This window comes from Danio rerio, chromosome 6 (assembly GCF_049306965.1).
Source record: "Danio rerio strain Tuebingen ecotype United States chromosome 6, GRCz12tu, whole genome shotgun sequence".
Taxonomy (NCBI): domain Eukaryota; kingdom Metazoa; phylum Chordata; class Actinopteri; order Cypriniformes; family Danionidae; genus Danio; species Danio rerio.
This window is the reverse complement of record NC_133181.1, coordinates 34,273,503-34,297,263: the sequence shown is the minus strand read 5'-3', so window position 1 is coordinate 34,297,263 and position 23,761 is coordinate 34,273,503. Positions and strand designations below refer to the sequence as shown.

At 35.9% G+C, this 23,761-nt stretch overlaps 1 protein-coding gene and 1 long non-coding RNA gene across 3 annotated transcripts in view; one reads left to right on the top strand and one right to left on the bottom strand.

Annotated features, from left to right (window-relative positions):
- ror1 (receptor tyrosine kinase-like orphan receptor 1) overlaps positions 1-8,740 on the top strand; it is a 216,552-nt gene extending 207,812 nt beyond the window's left edge. For both annotated transcript variants that reach the window (XM_005165885.5, XM_073954292.1), the window contains 2 exons: positions 239-453; positions 5,530-8,740. In XM_005165885.5, coding sequence (XP_005165942.1) covers positions 239-453; positions 5,530-6,969 — 1,655 coding nt within the window. In that variant the 3' untranslated portion in view covers positions 6,970-8,740. The remainder of the gene's footprint in view (positions 1-238; positions 454-5,529) is intronic.
- On the bottom strand, positions 88-22,215 carry LOC141386307 (uncharacterized). Its single transcript, XR_012408024.1, has 3 exons — positions 22,155-22,215; positions 15,061-15,233; positions 88-440 (listed from the first exon to the last, which is right to left on the bottom strand). It is a non-coding gene; the product is annotated as an uncharacterized lncRNA (long non-coding RNA).
- Between the last annotated feature and the right edge of the window lie 1,546 nt (positions 22,216-23,761).

The following is a 23,761-nucleotide window of genomic DNA, read 5'->3' as shown; positions in this document are numbered from 1 at the left end:
TGTCATTTTGTTTTGTTTACAACAATAGACATCCTATTTCAAGTGTCATGAAAATAAAAAATAGAAGACTACAAGTGACATTATTTTGATCTTTATTTCAGTAGACTGCCAGAGATTTAAAAAAAAAAAACATCATTTTTAATCCAAATCTTAATAAAATGCAAACAATTCTGAAAAATTACATGTATGCTACTACTCATTGTTTTACTCAATATGTTTGTGTATTGATTGTCTTCAGATTTGCCCAAGCATGGCAGCAGCAGCAACAGTATGGGAATCCTGTACATCCTGGTACCAAGTGTGGCTATACCACTGGCTATTGCTCTGCTGTTCTTTTTCATCTGTGTTTGTCGAAACAACCAGAAAGCCTCACGTCCACCAGCACCACGTCAGCCCAAACCCGTTCGTGGCCAGAACGTGGAGATGTCCATGCTCACAGCCTACAAACCAAAGGTGAGCTGTTAATATATTTGTATAGATGCAACTTGATAGTAGCTATAATTCTGTTAACTTCAACAAAACAAATACAGTTAGAACAGATGCTTGTCTTGTTTTCTCTCTGTGCATAAAGGGGTGGTCCAGAGTGTATTTGTAAGGCTTGGTTGTGTTTATTGGGTCCAAAACAATGTGTACTCATTCTTTATTTGTAAAAGAAATCACATTATTTTTTCCAAATATCCTACTTTAATTATATACTGCTACTCAGCTGACATGAAAACAAGTTTCATATTTCCTAGTTCCTCCAAAAGCCCGCCCTAAAGGGGTACTGATTGGTCAGCTAACATAGTGTGCTGTGATTCATGGATCAGCTCCATGTCACCAGGAAGTGCCATGCCTCTTCTTGCACGGACTATGCCTCTGCTGTTTAAATACTGTTTATGACATCATTAACCCCGGTGTATTTTTTCTGTAGTCCCCAAACTGTGTTCTCTGTACACTTGGCTAAGCTAACTTTGTAAAAGCCAATGTCCCCCTTTGCATTGAACTTTAAGCGTATTACATTCAGAGATGTTTTTACTAAAGTTTAAAATATGATATCGTAGTGGACCACCGCTTTAAGGAACATGCAGTTTCCTGTTTGTAATTAAGACTCTGTGGCAGCGTATATGTATATGTAACTTGTAAATACACAATAACTAATGATGCACCATAAATCAAAGTAATATTTCTTTTTTTTTGTAAGAATGTTCTTTAGTGTTGATTACAGGGCTTAACCATCTCGTCAGGCTAGTATTGATGTGATACCAATGCCTACATTGGAATCTCTAATATCAGTAGCAAGATAGCTCTGCCCATCCATATAGAAAAATAGCTTTTTGAAGCTGTTTTAATCCGTCAAAAAAACTGAACAATTGTTCAAAATGATGTCTTGTAAGTTCATTCTTCAGTTTTAGTTGAAGTACACTATACTGAGGCCCATTACGGTTCAATACAGTTATCAGAAAAACATCTTGCAGCAGATCTTTGTTAGTGTGTGCAATGAAGGAATTCCTAGCACTGTATTTATTCCTTTACACATTTTCTTATTACAACAAATATGTTTAGCCCAGCACACAGCACTCTTTTGGATGTTAGGCAGCTATTGTCACTAATTATACACACCCTTTTTTATCATAAAAGCCATTTCTGTGTGAGTGTGTGTGCATGTGTATGGGTATAAGTACAGTAAGTAAACCAGGATCATTTTCTTTTTTGAATCCGATTCAAACAAAGCAACATAACTGAACTACAAGTGTAGCAATCCCTGCTCTAAATAGTCTGAAAGCGATATTTAACACATTTCTAACTGGCCTGATTTCTTTAGTTAGTCGGGTGCTAAAATAACACAGACTGCATGTGTAAATAAACAGCACTATCACCAGGTGTCTCTCTCATCTCTCCCGTGCTGCGTTTTATTTTTCTACATTTTATCTTATGGAGTAGTGTGTCATTCTCATAACGTTTGAATTAGTGTGCATTCCTGGGCGATGGGGAGGGTTCAGGGGCTGCACAAACAGGAGGAAAACGGCATGAGGGGATGAGCATATGGAGGCAATCTCTTCCAGGCTCGGAGAGCAATCTAAATATAATCAGACTGTTATCATTCCCCTCAAATCATTCAAAGAAGAATCAAATGAGATTTTTCATTCATTCTGCCTTTTCATCTTGGTAACTGGTTAGAGTGACATTTTTACAAACAAATATTTTGATGAGATGATGGTAGTTTCACTCAGTTTCAGTATTAATCAGATATTTTGACACCCTGAAGTGCTGTTTGTGTCTGTAACAGATTGAGACCTTTTTTTTTTACACTCGCGACTACAAGCCAAAGTTTAGATTAAGGTCACCGCTCACTCAAGTAATATCTAAAACAGCGATGAGACATGTTTAGCCTCAGGCAAAGTTGACGCTAACGTGAAACATCTGCTTCTTTCAAAGAAAGAGGCTCCTATCTTTTATTGAGACACTATTCATTTATATTTTACAGGAATAGTTCACCCATAAATATACGTTTATTCACTGTTTACTTATTCTATGTTGGTACCAAAGCTTTTTGAATTTCAAAAGTAGATATTTTGACGAAAGTTGGAGCCTGTTGACCATTGATATTCATGGTGGGAAAAACAAATACTGTGGAGGTCAATGGCTGATGGTGTCCACTAACTTTACATAAAATACTGTTATTTAGATAATATGCATACCTGTCAACCCTCCCGTTTTCCTGGGATTCTCCCGTATTTTACAATTGTATCCCGCTATCATGCCATAAAGGTATTTTTCCATATTTCTCCTGTATTTTTAATCTTTCTATGAAGGGTGGCAATAAATATCAAAGAGCCGAACCTCCCTATATGCAACCCATACCATCGAACCTCCAGAGGATGCCCCTTGCTCTTAGATGTGAATCTGTTCTGTGCTTTCATTTTATTTACGTATGAAAACACTTATAAAGAGGCCAACGCGGTGGTGCAGTATAGTGCTGTCGCCTCCAGTAATGCATTCCGTAACATTCATTCAATAATAAATTGTATCATTTGTACATTTAACTACGATTAACTTTATTGAATTATTTTTATTTTTATCATTCTCTTACTGTACTTGAACACTGTTAGACTCTGAAAACAATTAAACACTTTTTCAATCTTTTCCTTGATTGTATTCATAGATTGTAAGGCATGAAAATACTCACAACACATGAAAATGCAGAAACACACTCCAAATAGCACAGACCATGACGAAAATCTGTCAGTGGATCCCAAAAAGTTTATAGATTGTTTATTAGATTTTATGGAGATGCACTCCCACAGCAGAATCATGCCAATCCAACATAGTCATTTATTTCCAAATAGAGATATTAAGTCATCTGGTGAAATTGTATTCATATCGCAAAATCAAAAACTATCCCAATGCTAGATTTTTTCCAATATTGTTCAGCCCTACTGCAATGCATTACACGGGCTGTCCAGCATCTTTTTAAATATCTTCTTTTGCGTTGAACAGAACAGTTTCTTTCCCATGAAACATCATTATCCATGCTTCTTACATCTATATTTCACATATAGGGGATAAACAGTAGAGTCACAATGACTGTCATGTATGTGGTGAGACTGCTGCTGCCAACTACATAAATGTACACGACAGTGAGAATATTTTAGGAGCCAACAGAGGTTTTATGCATTTCTGTGGTCAGTGGTTGAGGTCGTAGAATGTCTTGTTTTTCAGCAACTGAGCAGAAGATGAAAAATGCCGCTGCAAAGAGTTACTTTGTGAATTTAAAATGGAACGAATAATGACATGTTAAAGCATTCACTTCAGTCATATTGTCAAATACTCTATTTAATTTTACTTGAATAGATTAAATGTAATTATACTATTAATGCTAGGGATGTCCCAATCAGTTTTTTTGCCCTTGAGTTCGAGTCATTTGATTTTGAGTATTTACCAATACCAAAATCCGATCCGATACTTAATACATAATAAGAAACAGATCCAGGATGTTCCTTATTTTTTCCTTATATTTTAACATTCAAAAACTCTGTTAACAAACAGCACTTCTGTGAGGTAGCTTGAACAATCAAGTAATAAATAGCATAAATTCCTCACATTTGGACTTTAGTGCAACAGTAAATCTAAAATAAATACAAACAGCACCTCAAACCTCACAGTTTGCTATGGCAATGTTACCTTCAACTTCATAATGCGCTGCATGGTGGCGCAGTGGGTGGCATGTTCGCCTCACAGCAAGAAAGTCACTGGTTTGAGCCTCATTTGGATCAGTTGGCATTTCTGTGTGGTGTTTGCATGTTTTCCCCGTGTTCGCGTGGGTTTCCTCTGTGTGCTCTGGGTTCCCCTACAAGTCGAAAGATGTAGTACAGGTGAATTGGATAGACTAAAATTGTCCGTAGTGTATGTGTTTGAATGAGTGTGTATGTATGTTTCCTAGTGATGGGTTGCAGCTGGAAGGGCATCCGCTGCGTAAAACATATGCTGGATAAGTTGGCGGTTCATTCAGCTGTAGCGACCCCGAATTAATAAAGGGACTAAGCCGGAAAGAAAATGAATGAATGAATGACCTTTATAATGCCACCAGCCATACTCGCGATTTCAAGCTGCATCAGTGTTCTACTTTGCCGGCGTTTAACCAATAGGGTCTCTGCAATAAAGTGATGTCATGCCGCACACATTGCTGTTTTTTTGTGAAGTCAAGAAAGAGGTCTAACCCTGTGCCACCACAAAACTATATATATATATATATATATATATATATATATATATATATATATATATATATATATATATATATATATATATATATATATATATACACACATATATATTCGAGTGCTGATCGGGAGGCAACGTCCGATTTCCTGATTTCCTATCACGTGATCAGATCTGGACTTACCTAATTAATGCAATTTCATTTTCAATAATGTTTATTTAAAGGACCTTGGGCATTATCAAGTTTGTTATTTATATATATATATATATATATATATATATATATATATATATATATATATATATATATATATATATATATATATATAAATAGTTAACTATATGCAACAAACAATTCATTCATTTTCTTTTCGGCTTAGTCCCTTTATTAATCTGGAGTGCGACAAACAATACATAATTTAACTTTTAACAATTATTTTATTTATTATACACTGTTTCTGCAAATGAGAAATAAATGACAGAAAAAGGAATAAAAACAGACCATATCTCTAAAAATGATCAATTACAAGATTAAAAACTGTAGATTATTTTAATAAGGCAAATGTGTAGATTAACCATTACTAATAATGTACATACATTTAGCAGCCAGTTTGGAACTGTCATCTTATCCTCTTAATAGTAGTTAAAAATAAAGTTTTTCGCGGCTCACAGATGTTTGGTTATTGGGCGGATACAAAAACCTGTAAAGGATGTTTATAACAGTTAAAAAAAAGTGTCACTAAATATACACAAATAATTTTTGCCTAATAAATTCCATAACAAATTTGCCAAGCCATACTTATCTTTCTATTTGCTTCTCTTCTCTAGAGTAAAGCCAAGGAGCTTCCTCTGTCTGCGGTACGCTTCATGGAGGAGCTGGGCGAGAGTGCCTTCGGTAAGATCTACAAAGGCCACCTGTACCTGCCTGGCATGGAGCACGCTCAACTTGTGGCCATAAAAACCCTGAAGGACATCTCCAGTGCACAACACTGGGGCGATTTCCAGCAGGAAGCATCCGTCTTGGCAGAACTTCACCACCCTAATGTGGTTTGTCTCCTGGGTGTAGTGACCCAAGAGCAGCCCGTCTGCATGCTCTTCGAGTTCCTGGCCCAAGGCGACCTCCACGAGTTCCTCATCATGCGCTCTCCACATTCAGATGTGGGCTGCAGCAGCGACGAAGACGGCACTGTCAAGTCCAGCCTCGACCACGGAGACTTCCTTCACCTGGCCATTCAGGTGGCGGCTGGAATGGAATACCTGGCCAGCCATTTTTTCATCCACAAAGATCTTGCAGCCCGTAACATCCTAGTTGGCGAACAACTGCACATCAAAATCTCCGACCTTGGGTTGTCTAGAGAAATCTACTCCTCTGATTATTACAGAGTCCAACCCAACACCCTCCTCCCTATTCGCTGGATGCCACCAGAGGCCATAGTTTATGGGAAATACAGCACAGATTCTGACGTTTGGGCGTTTGGTGTGGTTTTATGGGAGATCTTCAGCTTTGGTTTGCAGCCTTATTATGGCTTCAGCAATCAGGAGGTGATGGAGATGGTACGAAAGAGGCAGCTGTTGCCCTGTCCAGAGGATTGCCCTCCTCGCATGTATGCCCTGATGACTGAGTGTTGGCAAGAAGGTCCTGCTCGCCGGCCGAGATTTAAAGACATCCATACACGTCTACGGGCTTGGGAGGGTCTGTCCTCTCATGCCAGCTCCAGCACACCATCTGGAGGCAACGCCACCACCCAGACTACCTCTCTGAGCGCAAGTCCTGTCAGCAACCTCAGCAGCCCACGCTATGCCGGCTACATCTATGGGGCTCCACAGAGCCTTCAACCTGGACAGATTACAGGCTTCATGGCGGCACCAATGCCACAAAGCCAACGTTTTATACCTGTGAATGGATACCCTATTCCTACGGGATACGCCGCATTTCCTGCTGCCCATTTTGCTGCATCTCAAGGCCCACCACAGGTGGTGCAGCATTGCCCTCCACCCAAAAGCCGGTCGCCCAGTAGTGCCAGCGGCTCCACCAGCACGGGTCACGTGACCAGCGTGCCCTCCACAGGCTCCAATCATGACGCCAACACACCACTGCTTTCTCATTGTGTCACTCTGACGCCCATGACAGCAGTGCCAGGTGGTACACTGCCAGTTTTTGGACATATGGCACAGAAGGCCATGCAAATAGACCCAAGTCAGGCGGCACTGCTGGCTGACACTAACAGACTGATGTACAGCGAATCCATCATCACTGCAGATTTGTGAATACTCGTTTTGTCCTGTACATTGATAATTATTGATATTTTAATGTCTGTTCTTCCTTGTAAATATGAAATAGCCTGAACAGAATGCGAAAGTTTATATTTTATTGTGTGTTTTTATAAATGTGTCTTAAAGGAAACTTGTATATTCACATATTCTCTGTGAAGCTCCATGCCACTTTTTTTTTTTTATAAATGTGGCAGAACGGCCTTAAAATGTGCTTTTTGTCAAACAGGATTTTTACATTTATTTTTCAAGGTTATTTTGGACAGAGCTGTGGCTTTTTTGTCTCTTTTTTCACTTATTGATGACTTGAACGCTTCAGACTGTCTCTGTTGTGGCAGTGGCCTTTTGGATGAATTGAACAAGTTAAAATACATTAAAGCGATAGTTCACCCATTTACTCACCCTCCACGTGTGACTTGCCACAAACGGGTTTCTCTAGAATATATTTTGGAAACCCCAAACTATTTACTTCCATAGTATTAGCTTTTCCTACTATGGGAGTCAATAATGGCCACAGATTTCTAGAATTCTTCAAAATGTTTTCTTATGTGCTCAACAATAGACAGACGAACTATCCCTTTAATGTTGCAGATTCCGAATTAAAGGAATAGTTTTGCAAATATATATATCAACCAGGGCCTTGATATAGAAAAACATATTACTTTAATCATGGCCACCATATGTGCCTTTTATTATGAATTCAGGGAGGAAAGTAAAGTTTTGATAAAGTCAGAAGTGTCTGATAAAGTCTTAGTCAAATGATTTCAAAGTAAAAGTCATATCAGGGCTGCATCTGAAAGTTTATCTTTCAGAAAAACATTTGCATTTCATCCTGAAAGTGATTTCAGAGAGGCTACGCATTCATAAAACATCAAAATATAGAGAATTTTTGATAACTTAGCAAACATTTAAACACAAGTTGACAAAAAATACATACAAGTTTATGTGCTGACCCCAACTGGTCAGATGTATTTTCCCTTTCATCTCAAATTGTCTACATATACGCTACATATATGATATTTAAATCAGGATGTTTCATCTAAATGCGTCAACCTTCACGTTACTGTGTGGCAAAGCATATGTGAAAACGGCCCTTTAACTGATGCAGAACTTTTTTTAATATGAACTCCTTACTACCTATAGAATGTAATACCTAACAATTCCTCTAGAGGTCAGTGTCGCTCTTTGACTCTGATTGAATGAAGTTTTTATTTGTCTCTCAATTATACTGTATGTGTCTGCTATTTTTCAATCTTCACTTGATGTTTGATATCTGTCTCCAAGTTTGTAGCTTGTTTAATCTCTTTACGCATCACAGAAATAGGGGTTAAACCAATCGGATCATTTTCGTAAGCAGCTGTATGTCATTTTCATTCTCTTTTTGGTTTGTTGCTATGCAACTGTTTAATTCAAGCGCACTCTTTTCCTGTGATGAAGACAATCAAGAGTTTCTCTTTTATGCAGGGTACAGTGTTTGTGAAGACATGATTGCTTTATGACCTATGAAATGCCTTATGGACAATCTCATGATGCGTCATGACATTTCATGAACAGACATTATGCATGAAAAACGGATTTGTAGATCAATGGTTTATTTTTATATGATTTGTCACACAATTTTACATCAATATTGCAGTCTTACTATATGTCTGAACATAAAGTGTGTCGACAATATAAAAGCCACTTAAAAAAACAGTCTTGCTCAATGTCTTTTTGTCTTCAGATATGATGGCATGCCGTGTGTAAATCATAAACATATTTTTTTAAACATCCTGTTCATATTTTTATGATTAAAATGCGCTCTCTTGTTATATACAGTAAATGATTAGCCCTCCTATTAAAGTTTAATTGTTTTTCAGAAAATGTCCTAGCAAGTGCTGTTTGATGGAGAGAACATATTTTAACACGTTAAAAAAATAACTATTTTAATAATATTTTGTTTGTTACTTAATGTATGCAATGTATGTTGTATGCAAGATACTGCAGTATTCAAATTAAAGTACAGTTTAAATACTTAACAAGGTTAGCTCGGTTACCTAGTTGGGTTTTTTAGACAAGTCATTTGACAACAGTGCTTTATTCTGTAGACAATCAAAAGAGAACAAAAATATTTCTTAATAATACTAAGAAATAATAATGTTGACCTTAATTTTTTATTTATTTATTTTTTCAACCAAATTGGGAAAAAAACGACTTTCTCCTGAAGAATTGATATATATTAAGTAAATCTAGGAACATTTTTACTCTGATAAATAGCACTTATAAATATAAATATTTAAAAAAATAAAAAACTTCACAGGAGTACTAATAAATTTGGCTATAACTACATTCAGCATTTTATGTAAAGTCATGATTGTAAATAGTTTTTTTTAAGTATTAAGATATTGCATTTTGAGCGTGATGTCTTTTTTATTAATTTTTTTTTTTTTTTTAAACCCTTCCGTTCTGAAAGCATTTTCTCTGGTTAGTCTCTGCACTAGTCTTTTGTGATTGGTCTAGAGCAGAGATGCCCAAAGTAGGGCCTGTGGGCCAAAGTTGGCCCATGGTAACCTTTGATTCAGCCCGCCATCCCATCTAAGAAGAGAGGGAGAATGATGGGGATGGTTTAGAGATTGTCAATTTAAAATAACAGTTTGATTGTTTGTTTGTTTGTTAAAAGCTAACTGAAATTAATGTCACCTGATAATGCAGAGACTCTGGTGAGCAAATCAAGGCAAAGGCAGATTCTGCTTGAGTGTATTCAGCATTGAACTTCAATGTGTTATAAATGTGATTGTTTGTTTTTGTTGCAAGTTATCATTTTAAAAAGTTATACTGCATTAGTTAATAGGATATAAAGTAATGTTTTCTATTTATTTTGAAATTAAATAAAAAAAAAATAGGAAATTACCCATGACAACTTTAATGTAATATAGTTTGGTATATTTACCTTCAGCCCACGGCTCTCAATGATATTTGATTTTTGACCCTTTATATGAAAAAGTTGGGCCACCTCTGGTCTACAGCTTAAAGTGCATTATGAAATGAAATACAGCACAAATCATACTCTTCCAGGAGTCAGTTATAACTACAATGTTTGAGTTGCAAAAAAGATTATAATTTGTCATAAAGAAAATGTTATAGGCTTGGATTTACTTAAACCATCCAGAATCGGTTCTTTCCTTTAAGAGACAATAACCTAATTTATTGCATACTTTGATATTTTAATATTAGCATATTCATATATTCATTTTGCGTTTACAAACTGATATTATTGGACACTTCATGTAAGGCAATGTCCAAAAAAAGCACATGCCAAACGTTAGCCATATGTTAGCATATGCCACCAGTAGAGGGCGGTGTAGATTTAGTTTGATTTCAAACATCGGGAAATTCTAGCAAACTTTACGGCCTAAAAATGTCTTGTGAATGTTTTACATTATAGGTCTGCATTCATTTCATAGACATGTGTCAGTCAATTTTACTGTAGAATTGCATAAATAAATCTTTTAACAAGTCTAGCATGTGTGCCAAAGCAGAAAAATAACATGATGTAAAAATGCTGTATTTTTTTAAAAGGACTCTCCTTAAAACTCAAGGGGAAAAAAGGTCCTGACCTTGAGCACAGATAATTCAGACGAGATTGGTTTTGATGTTGGTATTATTTTGGATCAGTTCTTCATATTATTTAATAGCAGGCCCGTAGCCAGCCTGGTAAAAGGGGTGGTTCTTTTTTTTCTCAAAAAGTGGACCTTTTTGCAGTTATGCGCCTCAATTTCTATTTAACTATGAGATTTAAATGCTGTATTTTAGTGACATTTTTTTGTTTGTTTTTTTTTGCTGGATTAGCTAGTCAGATGTCATCATACCCACACTTTTTGATGTACTAAAAATATATATTTTTTTTAAATTGCAATAAAAAATTAAAACAAGATTAATTTTAAAAATATAAATTTATTACATCATATATCATTGGGAAAAAATAAGAATCTGTTAAAGTTTTAAAGTAAAAAACAAAAAAACGGTACCTTACTGTCATTTATTACAAAAAACAAACTGGCCAGCACATTCAGCTGTACTCAGTCACAATTTGGCCATTTCAATAAAATTATAATTAAAACAACAACAACAACAACAACAACATAATAATAATAATACAATAATAATAAATTCTTCTGAATTTTTCTAGTCTCTTAAGTAAAAAAAAAAGTACATTTGAAAATTCCTGGATATTAACAATAGCCAAAATATATTCATAATAATTTAATATGGTCCGCTGCTTCACACCTTTCTATTGCTCATTTTTATTTCAGAAATAAGGTCCAAGATTTAGAATAAAAGTTACATGTAAAATGTTTTCTCTGTTTAAAAATGATACAGTAGTGAAAGAAGACTTCTCTTACATCAGATTATATTCCCACCAAAGCAACAGCCGACAGAGGATTCCGTTTGGTCTTAAAGCCTTTTTCGATGAATTATTTTCATTATTTATGATGGCACAGCAGTCAAAATTGGACAAATGAGCTCATGTATGGGACAAAATCATGTTTTATGCTTATAGTAAACATGTTTTTAATAGAATTTTGGCTGTAAAAGCGCACCTACAGGTGTTTCAGGCACAGGTCAGATTTTCTCCAGCTCATAATTTATTTAGTTTAATATTGTCCAAAAAATGATTAGACCTGTCAAGTTTCATCTAGAACAGGGGTCACCAACCCTGTTCCTGGTGAGCTACCTTCCTGCATTAATGTGTAATTTCTCAATTAACAAACTTCCTATCAAACTTTCCAATTTCATCAGCAAATGCTTCAGGCATGTAAACTTATTTATGAGCACATTTTCTTGCCACACAATTTTTAAATTTGGAACAACTGTGATATTTTACATGAGGAAATATATTTTAAATTTATTTAATAATTGGTTCAGTAATGGGCTGATATTAGTAAACCAGTTATTTGACAGTAATGGTAATTTATTTAATTACTCTGATTTTACTGCAAGATATACTCTGCCCATATAGAATTTACTATCTTTTGTAAGGCCATCTCCTCTGAAATCTGTTTGCTTTTTAGAAGTAATAACAATAATTCATTGATTTCTGTTTGTTCCCCTAGTCCTGATTCTACTGTTGTTGGATCCATTTATTTCTCCACTGAAAAAATCCAATCATAAAATCAGGTTTTTATTTTTAGACCTTGTCATCTCAAATCCTTCTTCTATTTCTTATTGGAACAACCTCTTTGATGATAGTAAATGGTTGTATGTTTGGTCACTCCCCCAGAATTTTTTTTTTTATCGAATAAAATTAAAGGAATATCTTTTAAAATTATTCACAGGTTTTATCCAGTTAAACAATATTTACAAAAGTTCAAAAATGACATTGACATCTCTTGCTCTTTCTATGAGACTTTTGAATCTGTTGCTCACTTGCTTTGGGAATGTCCCTTTGTTAAATCGTTTTGGTCTGATGTGAATTCTTTAATTCATTTAATTCATTTAATTCTTTTATTCGCTTTATTTAATATTCTGCATTAATTTGTTTTATTCTTGTCATGTGCCCTCATTCATTTATTTATTTATTTTTATTTTTTATGTTTCTTTCTCTCTCTCTTTGTCTTTCTTTTGATTTACCTATATTATATTTGTTTTGAAATTGTTACATTTCTCGTTGCAAAAAAGTAATATTTGTAACGTTATTGATTGTACTACTATCCGTTTTGTATTTGTATTTGTTGTAATGGACTGTTATTGCAATAAAAAAGTAACAAGTAACATGTCATTAGGTTATGTGACCGCTAGATGGTGGTCTTGGAAAATAAGAAGCTTACCACTACAAGGAGTTTGGTCAGAGGTCAGAGCAGTGTGTTGTTGTCCTAGCCAGCCTCACTTTCTGTTCTAATGTCCCGCATCTATCTTTAAATATATTCATCTGTCTCCATATCACACCACTACAGGAAGCTACGGGAGACTGTTCGATTATAATATCTTTCTTTCTGATGACCCCGCAAAATAATATCTCGAAATCACTGAGGCAAGAGAACGAGCAAGAGAAATGAGCGCCAATGAAGACACCCATAGCCAGGGTAACTCTTTACTATAACAGTTGACAAATAATGATGTACTGATATATAAATTACATATTAGTTCATTATGAACTTATGATAAGTCTTGGAAGGCTGGTGTCCTGTAGAGTTTAGTTCTAACATCAATTAGACACACATGTCCTGAACATGTTAATCAGTGTCTTCAAGATCAACAAAAAGCTATAGAAAGATGTGTTTGATTAGGGATGGCGTTAAACTCTGCAGGACAGTGGCCCTCCAGGAGCAGGTTTGGGCATACCTGAGATAAGGTATTCGATTATGCGCTGATCATGAACTTACTTTAACATGAGTCACACGAGTTAATGTGTGAATAGTGTCTGTCTACCTTAATTACCTGTTAGTTCAGGATTGTTATTTACACTTCAGTTTTAGCTAAATGTTACTAAGATGAACTCCTGACATGTTAATGTATCTTTATGTCATCACTTTACTTGAAGGGGCACATTATCATTAACTCATTCTTAACTCTTCATGAACTCCTGTGTTGGACCCAATTTCAATTCTATTTTTGCACCCCGACCCCTTGGTCCTTGAAACAGAGTGTGAAGGGGAAGGGCTTCAAAATTTACGCCTAATGCTGCGTTCACACCACACATGAAACAAGCCTCATGCGCGAGTGATTTACATATTAAGTTAATGCAAAGACTCGAATAGAAGCAGCTCGTTAACCAATCAGGAGCTTGCTCTTGTAGGGTAGTGATCATGACGTAGCGCCTGTTGTTGGTGTCCCAGGGGGGAATCCTCCTGTCGCCACCAGACAACAGTTCATCAAACTGGGCTTAGCTCAGTCGGAAGCACCGCTAAATGCTTCCATCATCCATTACAGAAATGGGTACAACTCAGAATGCTTCTAGTGGACTCAGTCATGGCTCCAAACGAATCGGCACTGTTTTTCAGTCTTCCTAAAGCACATAAAGCACAGCTTTTCTCTCATTAAAATCCATGTTAGCCTTTTAGCAACAAAGCTAGAGTCACCGCAGACAGAAGCCCTGTCCTTGACGTGAATCGCTTCTGTTGTGAAGCGAATTTGTCGATTTGATGCGCGAATGAAGTGAGTAAACTCAAAATGTTTATGCGTATATTTATGTGTAAACTATCTGCGCGAGCAGCGTCTGGTTTGATCAGCATGAAATAGGACACCACCTGCACACATCATCATATGTCATCAGGATCTTTGAGATCGATAATGGCTACTGCTGTAGTTATTTCAGTTGCATTATTTTTTTGGTGTTTATCTTCAGGAAAGATAAAGTACATTATTTCCAATAGAGGGACGCGGACGTGAGGCAACGCGCTCACAGTTTCCAGCTGCACCTAGTTAAGATGACAGGGAGCTTCTGTGACCGCGGGAATATTATGTCTATACCCAGACATGACCCGATCCGACCCGTGGGCTAACGAGTGGAGTTACTGTTGCTTTTCTATCAGCTGGAACCAGTCTGGCCATTCTCCTCTGACTTCTGGCATCAACAAGGCATTTGTGCCCACAGAACTACTGCTCATTGGATATTTTTTCTTTTTCAGATCATTTTCTGTAAACCCTATAGATGGTTGTGCGTGAAAATCCCAGTAGATCAGCAGTTTCTGAAATACTCAGACCAGCCCTTCTGGCACCAACAACCATGTCATGTTCAAAGCTACTTGAATCACCTTTCTTCCCCATTCTGATGCTCGGTTTGAACTGCAGCAGATCGTCTTGACCATGTCTACTTACCTCAATGCATTGAGTTGCAGCTATTGTGACTGGCTGAGTAGAAATATGTGTTAAGAAGGAGCTGGACAGGTTTAGCTAAAAAGTGGCCGGTGAGTGTAAGCTCTAATTTTAACAAGGAACAAGTGATATGCTAAGATCCTCTAAGAAATCTTTTGCATGGATATTAAATTTCAAATTACAATTCTAGAGAACACAAACTAATATGTGTAATTATCTGTTGTCTGAGACCTGACATTGTTTTTTTTTTTTACTCTCATAAAGACTCAATCTCAAAAGAAAAAAGCTCCTGACCTTGAGCACAGAGAATTCAGACGAGAGTGGTTTGATGTTGGGAATGTTTTTGATCAGTTCTGCACTCTGGTTCTTATCTGGAGCAGTCCCAGGAATGGCCATCCAGTCTCCAGCTCTGGAATGGAATGCGAAGGTATAAATCCACACCAAGGCAATTTGACAAACTGCCATTTCTGAGGGAAAACAAACTTGTAAGTACACATTAACTTATATGTAAATAGACTTACATGCTTGTCTGCTTTTCGAAATATGATTTAAATATGATTTTTGTCTCAATTATGGACACATGTTTTTCATGGACATAAATTGATGAAAAAATAACCATATAAACCTATATAGGTCATTAAGAATTTTGTATATTATAACATAATAATAGCGATAGTTTATAATTCACCCAAATCTAAATGTATTTACTATTTACTCACCCTTGAGTGGTTCCAAATCTTAATGAGTTTCTTTATTTTGATGAACCCAAAAGCGTCAACACAAAAACATCTAAGGGTGGCACAGTGGCTCAGTGGTTAGCACTGTTGCCTCACAGCAAGAAGGTCGCTGGTTCAAGTCCCGGCTAGGCCAGTTGGCATTTCTGTGTGGAGTTTGCAAGTTTTCGCTATGTCTCCTAATCACACAGTCCAAATCATGGAGTATTGCTGAATTGGGTAACATAAACTGTACTTAGTGTATGAGTGTGTAAATGTGTCTGGGTGATTTTTACCTGCTGGAAGTAGCTGGAAGGGCATTTGCTGCATGAAACATAGGCTGGAATAATAGGCGGTTCATTCCGCTGTGGCTGCTGCTGATAAATAAGGGACTAAGCCGAAGAAAAATGAATGAAAACATCTAAGTATTGACACCCATATACTATGGAAGTCAGCAATTAAGGGTTTCCAGCTTTCTTCAAAATATCTCCTGTGTTCAACAGAAGAAAGAATCTCAATCAGGTTTGGAACAAGTAGAGGATGATTAAATGATGACAGAATATTCATTTTTGGGTGAATTTACCCTTTTCTTGCATATGTTTATAATGACTTAGCTGAAGGGATCCGTCTGGTGTGCAAATAGTATGGTTGTGAATGACACATGCTGGTTTTGACTGGCCACATAATGGCAGATGGGGTCCAGGTGTGTGGTTGAATGTGGGTTAGTGCTGGATTTTGATTTAACTAGAGCCAGTGAAGCTCAGGGTGTGTATCCCGAGGTTTGGGTGGAGAAAATGAATGCCCGAATATTGTAGTGCTTATTATTGACCAATAATGATATTTGTATCGTAAACTACTAGAATTTCTGTAAAGGTTTCTACTGTAGGTTTCCTGCTATCAACTTTCATCATTAAAACCAGTACTGTTGAACTGGTTTCTAATGTGTTTTTATTCAAGGATTTGGTGGATTCAACTTTCCACTTATTGAAGGAAACTGCCATTTAGAACCCACAGGAACCATTAGTTTCCATTAAAATCCCATTGTAACCATTAAACAATTACAAGAGGTTACATTACATTATGATTTTATGTGCTTTTAGTATTAAGTAAAATATTGAATGTAAATATAAGTTTCTGAGATAATAAAAAATATCTCTGAGGCTATTTTTGCATTATTAACCAAGTATAAACAGTCAAAAACAGTATAATTTATTATTGTAATAATACATAATAATTTAATATATTAATTATTATTTTATTATCATTTATTGGTTTTAACATCAGCAGTAGAAGACAAAAACGTATAAATGATTTAATTAAAATTATTATTATTTAGTTAAACCATATAACCACCATCAATTTGCTACACTAACCACATTTGTGGTAAAACTGTGATTTAAGTATGATATATGTGTCTTAAACTTGGCTACTGTACTTGTACTATAATAACACTATGGTTAGTGTTGTAAGGGGTGTTTTTTAACCCAGATAAGACATTTCAGCTTACATTTTACACACACAAACACTTTACCACAGATAATTATGTCTATATTGTGTTCAAATTTAAACGATCTAAACTTAAAACATTGTCATTCATGTTTAGTCAAAAAGTCAAACACTGGGTCAGTTGAAGCTAACTAGTATATGTTAATCTCGTTCCTTAGTTTGCTATCACATCCTCAGGTCATTATTTGTTCAAAGAATACAGCTGGAATGCCAAGCATCAGTGAGCACTGGCCTACACACACACACACACACACACACACACACATGCGCCAGGTAAAGTCCAAGAACTTTGTCACATCACAACCCCACCATATTGAAATATAGATGAAGGCCTAAAAATTTGATGAGCCCCCAAACCATAACTTGGCGTTCCTCTGTGCAATCAAAATAATCCCCTCAGTCTCCCTTCAGTTCAGCTTCTCTTTTTTCACGAGACATGGTGGGGGAAAGCAAACAGCAAATTCTTCTGTAATGAGTAAATATGATTATGAGATTAATTGAAAACATTAGCTTACCGCTAACAAATTCTACAGATAAAATAAGCTTTGTTTATGCTTATGTCTTGTGTGCTCGTTCGCAGAATAATAATAAAAATAGTTTGGACTGACTGACCACTGGACTCAAATTAACTCAGTTTATTTCTTTGTATCTTATTTTAGGTTACACAGACTAGTGGTAGGGTTTGTAAAATTCTGATATAATTTTCTTTTCTTTTCCTTTTTTTTTTTGGTGAGCCATTCTTTTACAAAAAATGACATCTTGCAGTGTTGTGTACACTAGTATTATGAAATGTAAGAAAAAAGTCTTGTGTCTATAAAAAAATTTGTTTTTTGGTGTGTCTTCTCATGTGAAATGTGAATCATGTGAGTTTTGTTGGAAGGATTCAAAAGCTAAGATTAATAAATATGATTTATTTTGTGTAACATTTACATGGCTATTCTATGTTAATATACATTTCATTTTAAAAGCAAAACAATGTGACAGTAAATATAGTTTTTACTGATTTTAATGGTCGGTTAGTTAATTCAGCGATTTTACAATGTAGATTGTGTCAAAGCCGCTTCACATAAATGGTCATATAATTGGAACAGTATCGTTCGGTTTTTAGTGTTTAAGTTCAGTTCAGTTTAGCTCAGTTCAGTGTGGTTTAAAAAATTTTAATGTTAATGTTAATTTAAATACATGAACAAACAATGAACCGTATGTTTATTACAGTGTTTATTCGTCTTTAATAACAAATTAAATGAAATGTGAAAATGAATGAAAATAAAAATTTAAATTCATTGTTAGTCCAGTGAATATAAGCATGACTTTGGATTTTAAAAATGCATTTGTGCTGAACTATGATTAATAAATGCTTTACAAGTTTGTTTATACTTAGTTGTTATTAAATACAATAACTAATTAACTATTACTTTGAATTGTTACCAAAAGACTTTAATGGGAGTGTGTGAATTATAAAAAGTAATATAATTCAATTACAAGTTCATTTTTTGTGATTACATCTGATTACATGTGATCTGTTACTACCTATCACTGCAAATAAGGTATATATATTTGCTTTAAAAAGTAAAGTGATGCCAACGTTCTATTTAGCCTTTAGAAACAAGCTAGATTTGACTCTGTAAATGCATATCATCTTTCTCTGAAGACCATGACAGTGTTTGGTTGGTACAACAGGGTCTCCCTCAAGAACTGAGTTATTCTGCATCAGTCATTACATCAGCTCTCTATTCCTTCCAAGTCACAGTGGTTAAGCCATGGAAAGTCAGCATGTGACAGGTAACCTGAAGACCATCAGTTGCTCTCCACTAAGAGTTGTTCCTCAAGGGTTTACATTAGAGGACTGCCATTAATCAACTGGAGAGCTTTATTAGCCTTTTGCGTAGTTGTTTTGAGTTTGCATATAGTAAATGCAGATATTTTGGTTGCTTGTGTGCAATATGAGATGGGTTATATGATGAAGGAGTGACTCGTAATTATGAAAACATATTAAATTGCTTCCATTTGTGAATTTGGCAGAGGATGCATTGATTTACAAATATGGCAGAAAAAATGAAGAGTAGGAGGACAGAGAAATTCGTACGGATTATGTGTGGCATCCACCTTACTCATCTTAATGCAGCATGCTCCATAATAAATTATATGTAAATGGGAATTTAAAAATATTTGTCACACTTATACACTACACTGCACTGATATTGTTTCCGTTTTCCATTATGGATGAGCTGCTGAAAGTTGGAGCAAGTCTACAGGTTTTGATGTTATTTTTTTCCAGCCCCCTCTGCACAAATACGTTCTTGTGGTTATGCCAAGACTTGTCTGCTCTTCCAACAAGATTTTACCAGCAGTCACGCTAATACTGTTTATTTGCAGATTCCTCCAAATAGTATATTTTGTTTATTTATTTATTTGTTCATGGCATTTTTGAATGTTGAACATTTTCTTTTATTGTGTTTTTTTTTTATTTCTCCCCGGTTTCGTATGCGTTTCCTCTGAGTGCTCTGGGGTTTCCCCCACAATCCAAAGACATGCGGTATAGGTGAAATGGTTAAACAAAAATTGTATGTGTGTGTATAAATGCAAGAGTGTATTGGTGTTTCCCAGTACTGGGCTGTGGCTGAAAGGGCATCTGGTGTGTAAAACATATGCCGGAATAGTTGGTGGTTCATTCCACTAAGGTGACCTCTGATAAATAAGGGACAAAGACAAAGAAAAAAGAATGAATGCAGTTCTAATAAAATATTTGACAAATCAGACATGAGTAGAAACAGGTCAACATAGGCTCCTTCTGAAAACGTAGCCCTATGTACGTTTCTAGAGATCGCCAATTATGTAGCCAGAGCTACATAGAATTTTTTCTTTAAAAACTAACGGTACGGGGTGATATGACGCCGTTCCTTTTCTTGTTTAACAACTGAGCACTGACCACCATATAGACGGCTATTCCGCTGATACCAGTTTTTTCCGATAGCTCGACTTGAGACGCAGAGCGGAGTTGATCTTTTTGAGAAAAAAAAACTGCAATTTCTCTTCAGAAATGTATATAGGGGTAAGTTTTTTTTTTTTGAATGAGCCTGGGTTGAGTCCCATCTGAGGACTTTTTTTTTTTTTTTACTAATTTCAACGTTGTAATACGTAGTGTTATTTTAACTGACAAAATATGAAGACTATCATCTATCAATCAAACTATTTCAAATTCAAATTATCAAGTATCAGTTACTTGTACAGTAGGTTTGTTTCTGGATTACTGTAAGTATATTGGACCAGTGTTTTTCCAATGATCTTGGGTGTAAATTCATTTGAGATGGCAAAAAATTGTGGATGCACAAATAGTGTATGCATGAAAATGCTATTTTTTTCACTGTTATCAAAATCCAGTGGAAAAGACACAAAGCAGCCTACATACAGCTGGACATAATCAAAGAGCATCTGATAGCTGATGCGCTTCTGTAGCAGAATAAAAGGCGAATGATATGAGAGAGAGAGGGAGAGGGGAGAGAAAGAAATACTGGTTTAAAGTTACTGTGTGTTTTCTCCTTGGCCTTCACCCCTATCTATTCCCATCATCTCTTTCTCACTCACATTCTCTCTCTCTCTCTATCTCTCTTTTTTCCTGCAGACAAATCCTCAATTGTCAGGGTACGTGTGAACTGTTGTTTCTGTGCGGGCGACAGACGATTGACCCCTGGACAAAGGAGAGCACTATCCAGAGTGTGACACTCTGATCTTTAGCAGTACAGATGAACAGAAGGTCTTCTGACTTTTCCAAGTGGCCATTCTTCTGTATTAAGACCTCAGGGTATGTTACTAGCCATTTAGGGTATGTTACTCACCATTGAGTTGGTGAGTCTGTTGGCTAAACAGCTGTTTTTCTAAACATGCTTTACCAGTTGTAGGTAAAAAAAAGTCTTTACTGTTGATCGTTTTACTCTGTGCCGACAGCTTTGGGAAATATCATGATGTAATCAAGAATAGCGTGGACATTTGAAACAATTACAGGGCCATGTACCCTATTGGCAGATTTCATGTAGTTAATTTTCTGCTGAACTTCACCAGCTTGGTCTTTTGGGGCCAAGAGACTGTCTTTAAGTCAGGATAAAAGAGGAAAGTTGTGTATGGGACTAGAAACCTCACACCATAAAAAAAACAAAAAAAAACGCTTGCTGCAGAATCATCAACAAAAACAATATCCTGGCTTTTTAAAAACAAAATCAAATTGACTCCAATTCAGAACATATTTTAAGCAACACATTACTTACAAATGTAATATTATATAATATTTTATTATTTGGTTTTCTGTAATTTCTGTAAATTTCTGTAATTCAAGTAGGAATTGCTGCAACATGGAGAGCTGTAAGTGAGTGGGATTACACTGCAACTAGGCTGGGTGACTTGGCTTTAAGTTGGGTTTAGGGTTGGTGTTGGTATGGAAGTTATTAAAGCACAACAGGTTACTGTTAGGTTGGGTTTTGTGTAGTAGCGTTAGTGAGGTCAGCAGGGGGTGCTCAACCTGCAATCTGTGTAAGTCCTAATGCCCCAGTATAGTGATGAGGACACTATATTGTCAGTGAGAACCATCTTTCAGATGAGACATTAAAACCAAGGCCCTGACTGACTGTGTCATCACTTCTCATTAAGAATAGGAGTTTAACTTTGATGTCCATGGGCAAATTCCCCATCGACCCTAATCTTTCATGCAAACTGGTGGTGGTGTGCAGTGTATGTCAAAACACAATACATGCACTATATGAATTAAATAATTAATGCAAAGTTTTAATCAGTATTCTAATAATCAACACCTAAGTGCATTAATTTATAACAATTGATTATTAATATCTTATTTATCATAAAAACTAATAAAACTAAAATAACATTAAATTATCATATAAACAGGAACTATGTTTTTTTATTTCCAAATTAATAAACTAGATTTAATGTTATTTTGTTACTATGAATAGCAACATTGCTATGTAGTGCTATTGAATGCTCAAATCAACATACAAGAGGTTTTTAAAAAATCTCAAAACGGAGCACAGCATTCTTTAAATAACTGAAAGAAAGCTACCAAACATACTATTTAAATTAAGATCACCAATTGCTTTAATTCCTTATTTAATCCAGTTTTTAAAACAATCTCAGCAATGAGGGTTAAATGCAGTATTTTACCTGAAATATCGAGATGAGTAGAAAATGGCCAACCTTTCAGTCTTGGGTATCATTGAAGACTGCATAGAGGGCAGAATGCATGAAATCTAAAGAAACAAGACTTGCATATCAACAAGCAACACAAGCACTCACAGATAATGTAGTCAATGTTTCACTGAAACAGATTTAAGTTGGATCTGTGGTTTTCCATTACAGACAGCCGAAACAGGTATTGCAGGAGAGGCTTTCCTATGACATTTGTGCTTTCCAAAGCTCTTGTGAACACAATACAGCTTGGATTACTGCAATTTGGCAGCAGAGCAGAGAAAGAAGGAATAATGAAAAGAACTGAGAGAAACGGGATTGAAGAACAGTCATAGCTAACGAGGCTTTTTTTCCTCATCTCATTACTGACCCAATTATTTGGCAAGTTATTCCCCTGATGAAGTTTGTTTCAGGAGAAAATAAACTGTATATTCTTCATCAGTCTGTCCATCCTCTCAGTCGTCTAGCGGAGAAAAACAACATAATGCTCTATAATGTCTTCCATGTGCTTTTGGGGTTCATGAGTAATCGGGAATGTGCTCACTCCATCCCTCTTCTCTTCGTTTTTTTATTGTTTTTTTTCTTTCTATTATGTTCTGTGTTCTTTCTTACTGTCGCTGCCAATTTCCCTCTTTCTCCTTCTCTCCCTCTTTTTCTCTTTCTCCTATATTTTCACGTATGTTTCCACTCAGCCCAAAATTCTTTCCAGTTCTAAGGCCTCTTCCCCCTGGCAAAAAGGAGGGGCCTGATCTGGGGCCAGTTTTCATGACCTGGATCAGTGTGCCTTTCTTTTACAGAATAATCCACATAGTGTTACATAACAAAATCCCCTCGAGTTACAGACTCTGAAGTGGATGCTGTGTTATTCCCACCTGTACAGAACTGCTGAATTATTGCTACGTTTTTTTATTGAGATATTTTTGTCATTAGTCGACTGCTTAAAATAGCACACCCAGTAATGTTATATCTTTGCATTGGAGCATTATGTGCCTATAGAAACCATCCAAATTTTCAATTGCCTTCACTTGGGAATCAAATTCACAAAAGACATTGTATCCTGCAGGCTCACTCACTGTAGTCTTGCTCATGGCAGGCTGCCCAGCGCAAAAGCCTAAGTCTCCAGGAAAGCATCCTATATGGGGCTGGCTTTTACGTTAGCTTTAAATTATTGTCATGAAGTGAATTTTCCACCTTAATATTTCACAAAATGGGACACCTGTGGAAAGGGCCTGTTGTCTGTTACATTAATATGATTTGAATCTTCTGGTGTGTTCTGTGTTTCTCAGTTGTATTATAGCGGAGGTGACATGATTTTGCTCCATAATGTAAGAGAGAAACAATGGGGCTTATTCATTTAATTTTGGAGTGCACTAATTTGTGAATGAAACCCACACTGTAAAAAAATATAGGTAATTTCAGTGGTAGATATGTTACGGTAAAACATGTGGCATGGTTCATTACATTTTCCTAATATATATATATATATATATATATATATATATATATATATATATATATATATATATATATATATATATATATATATATATATATATATATGTTTAATAGCCTTAAATGTGCTT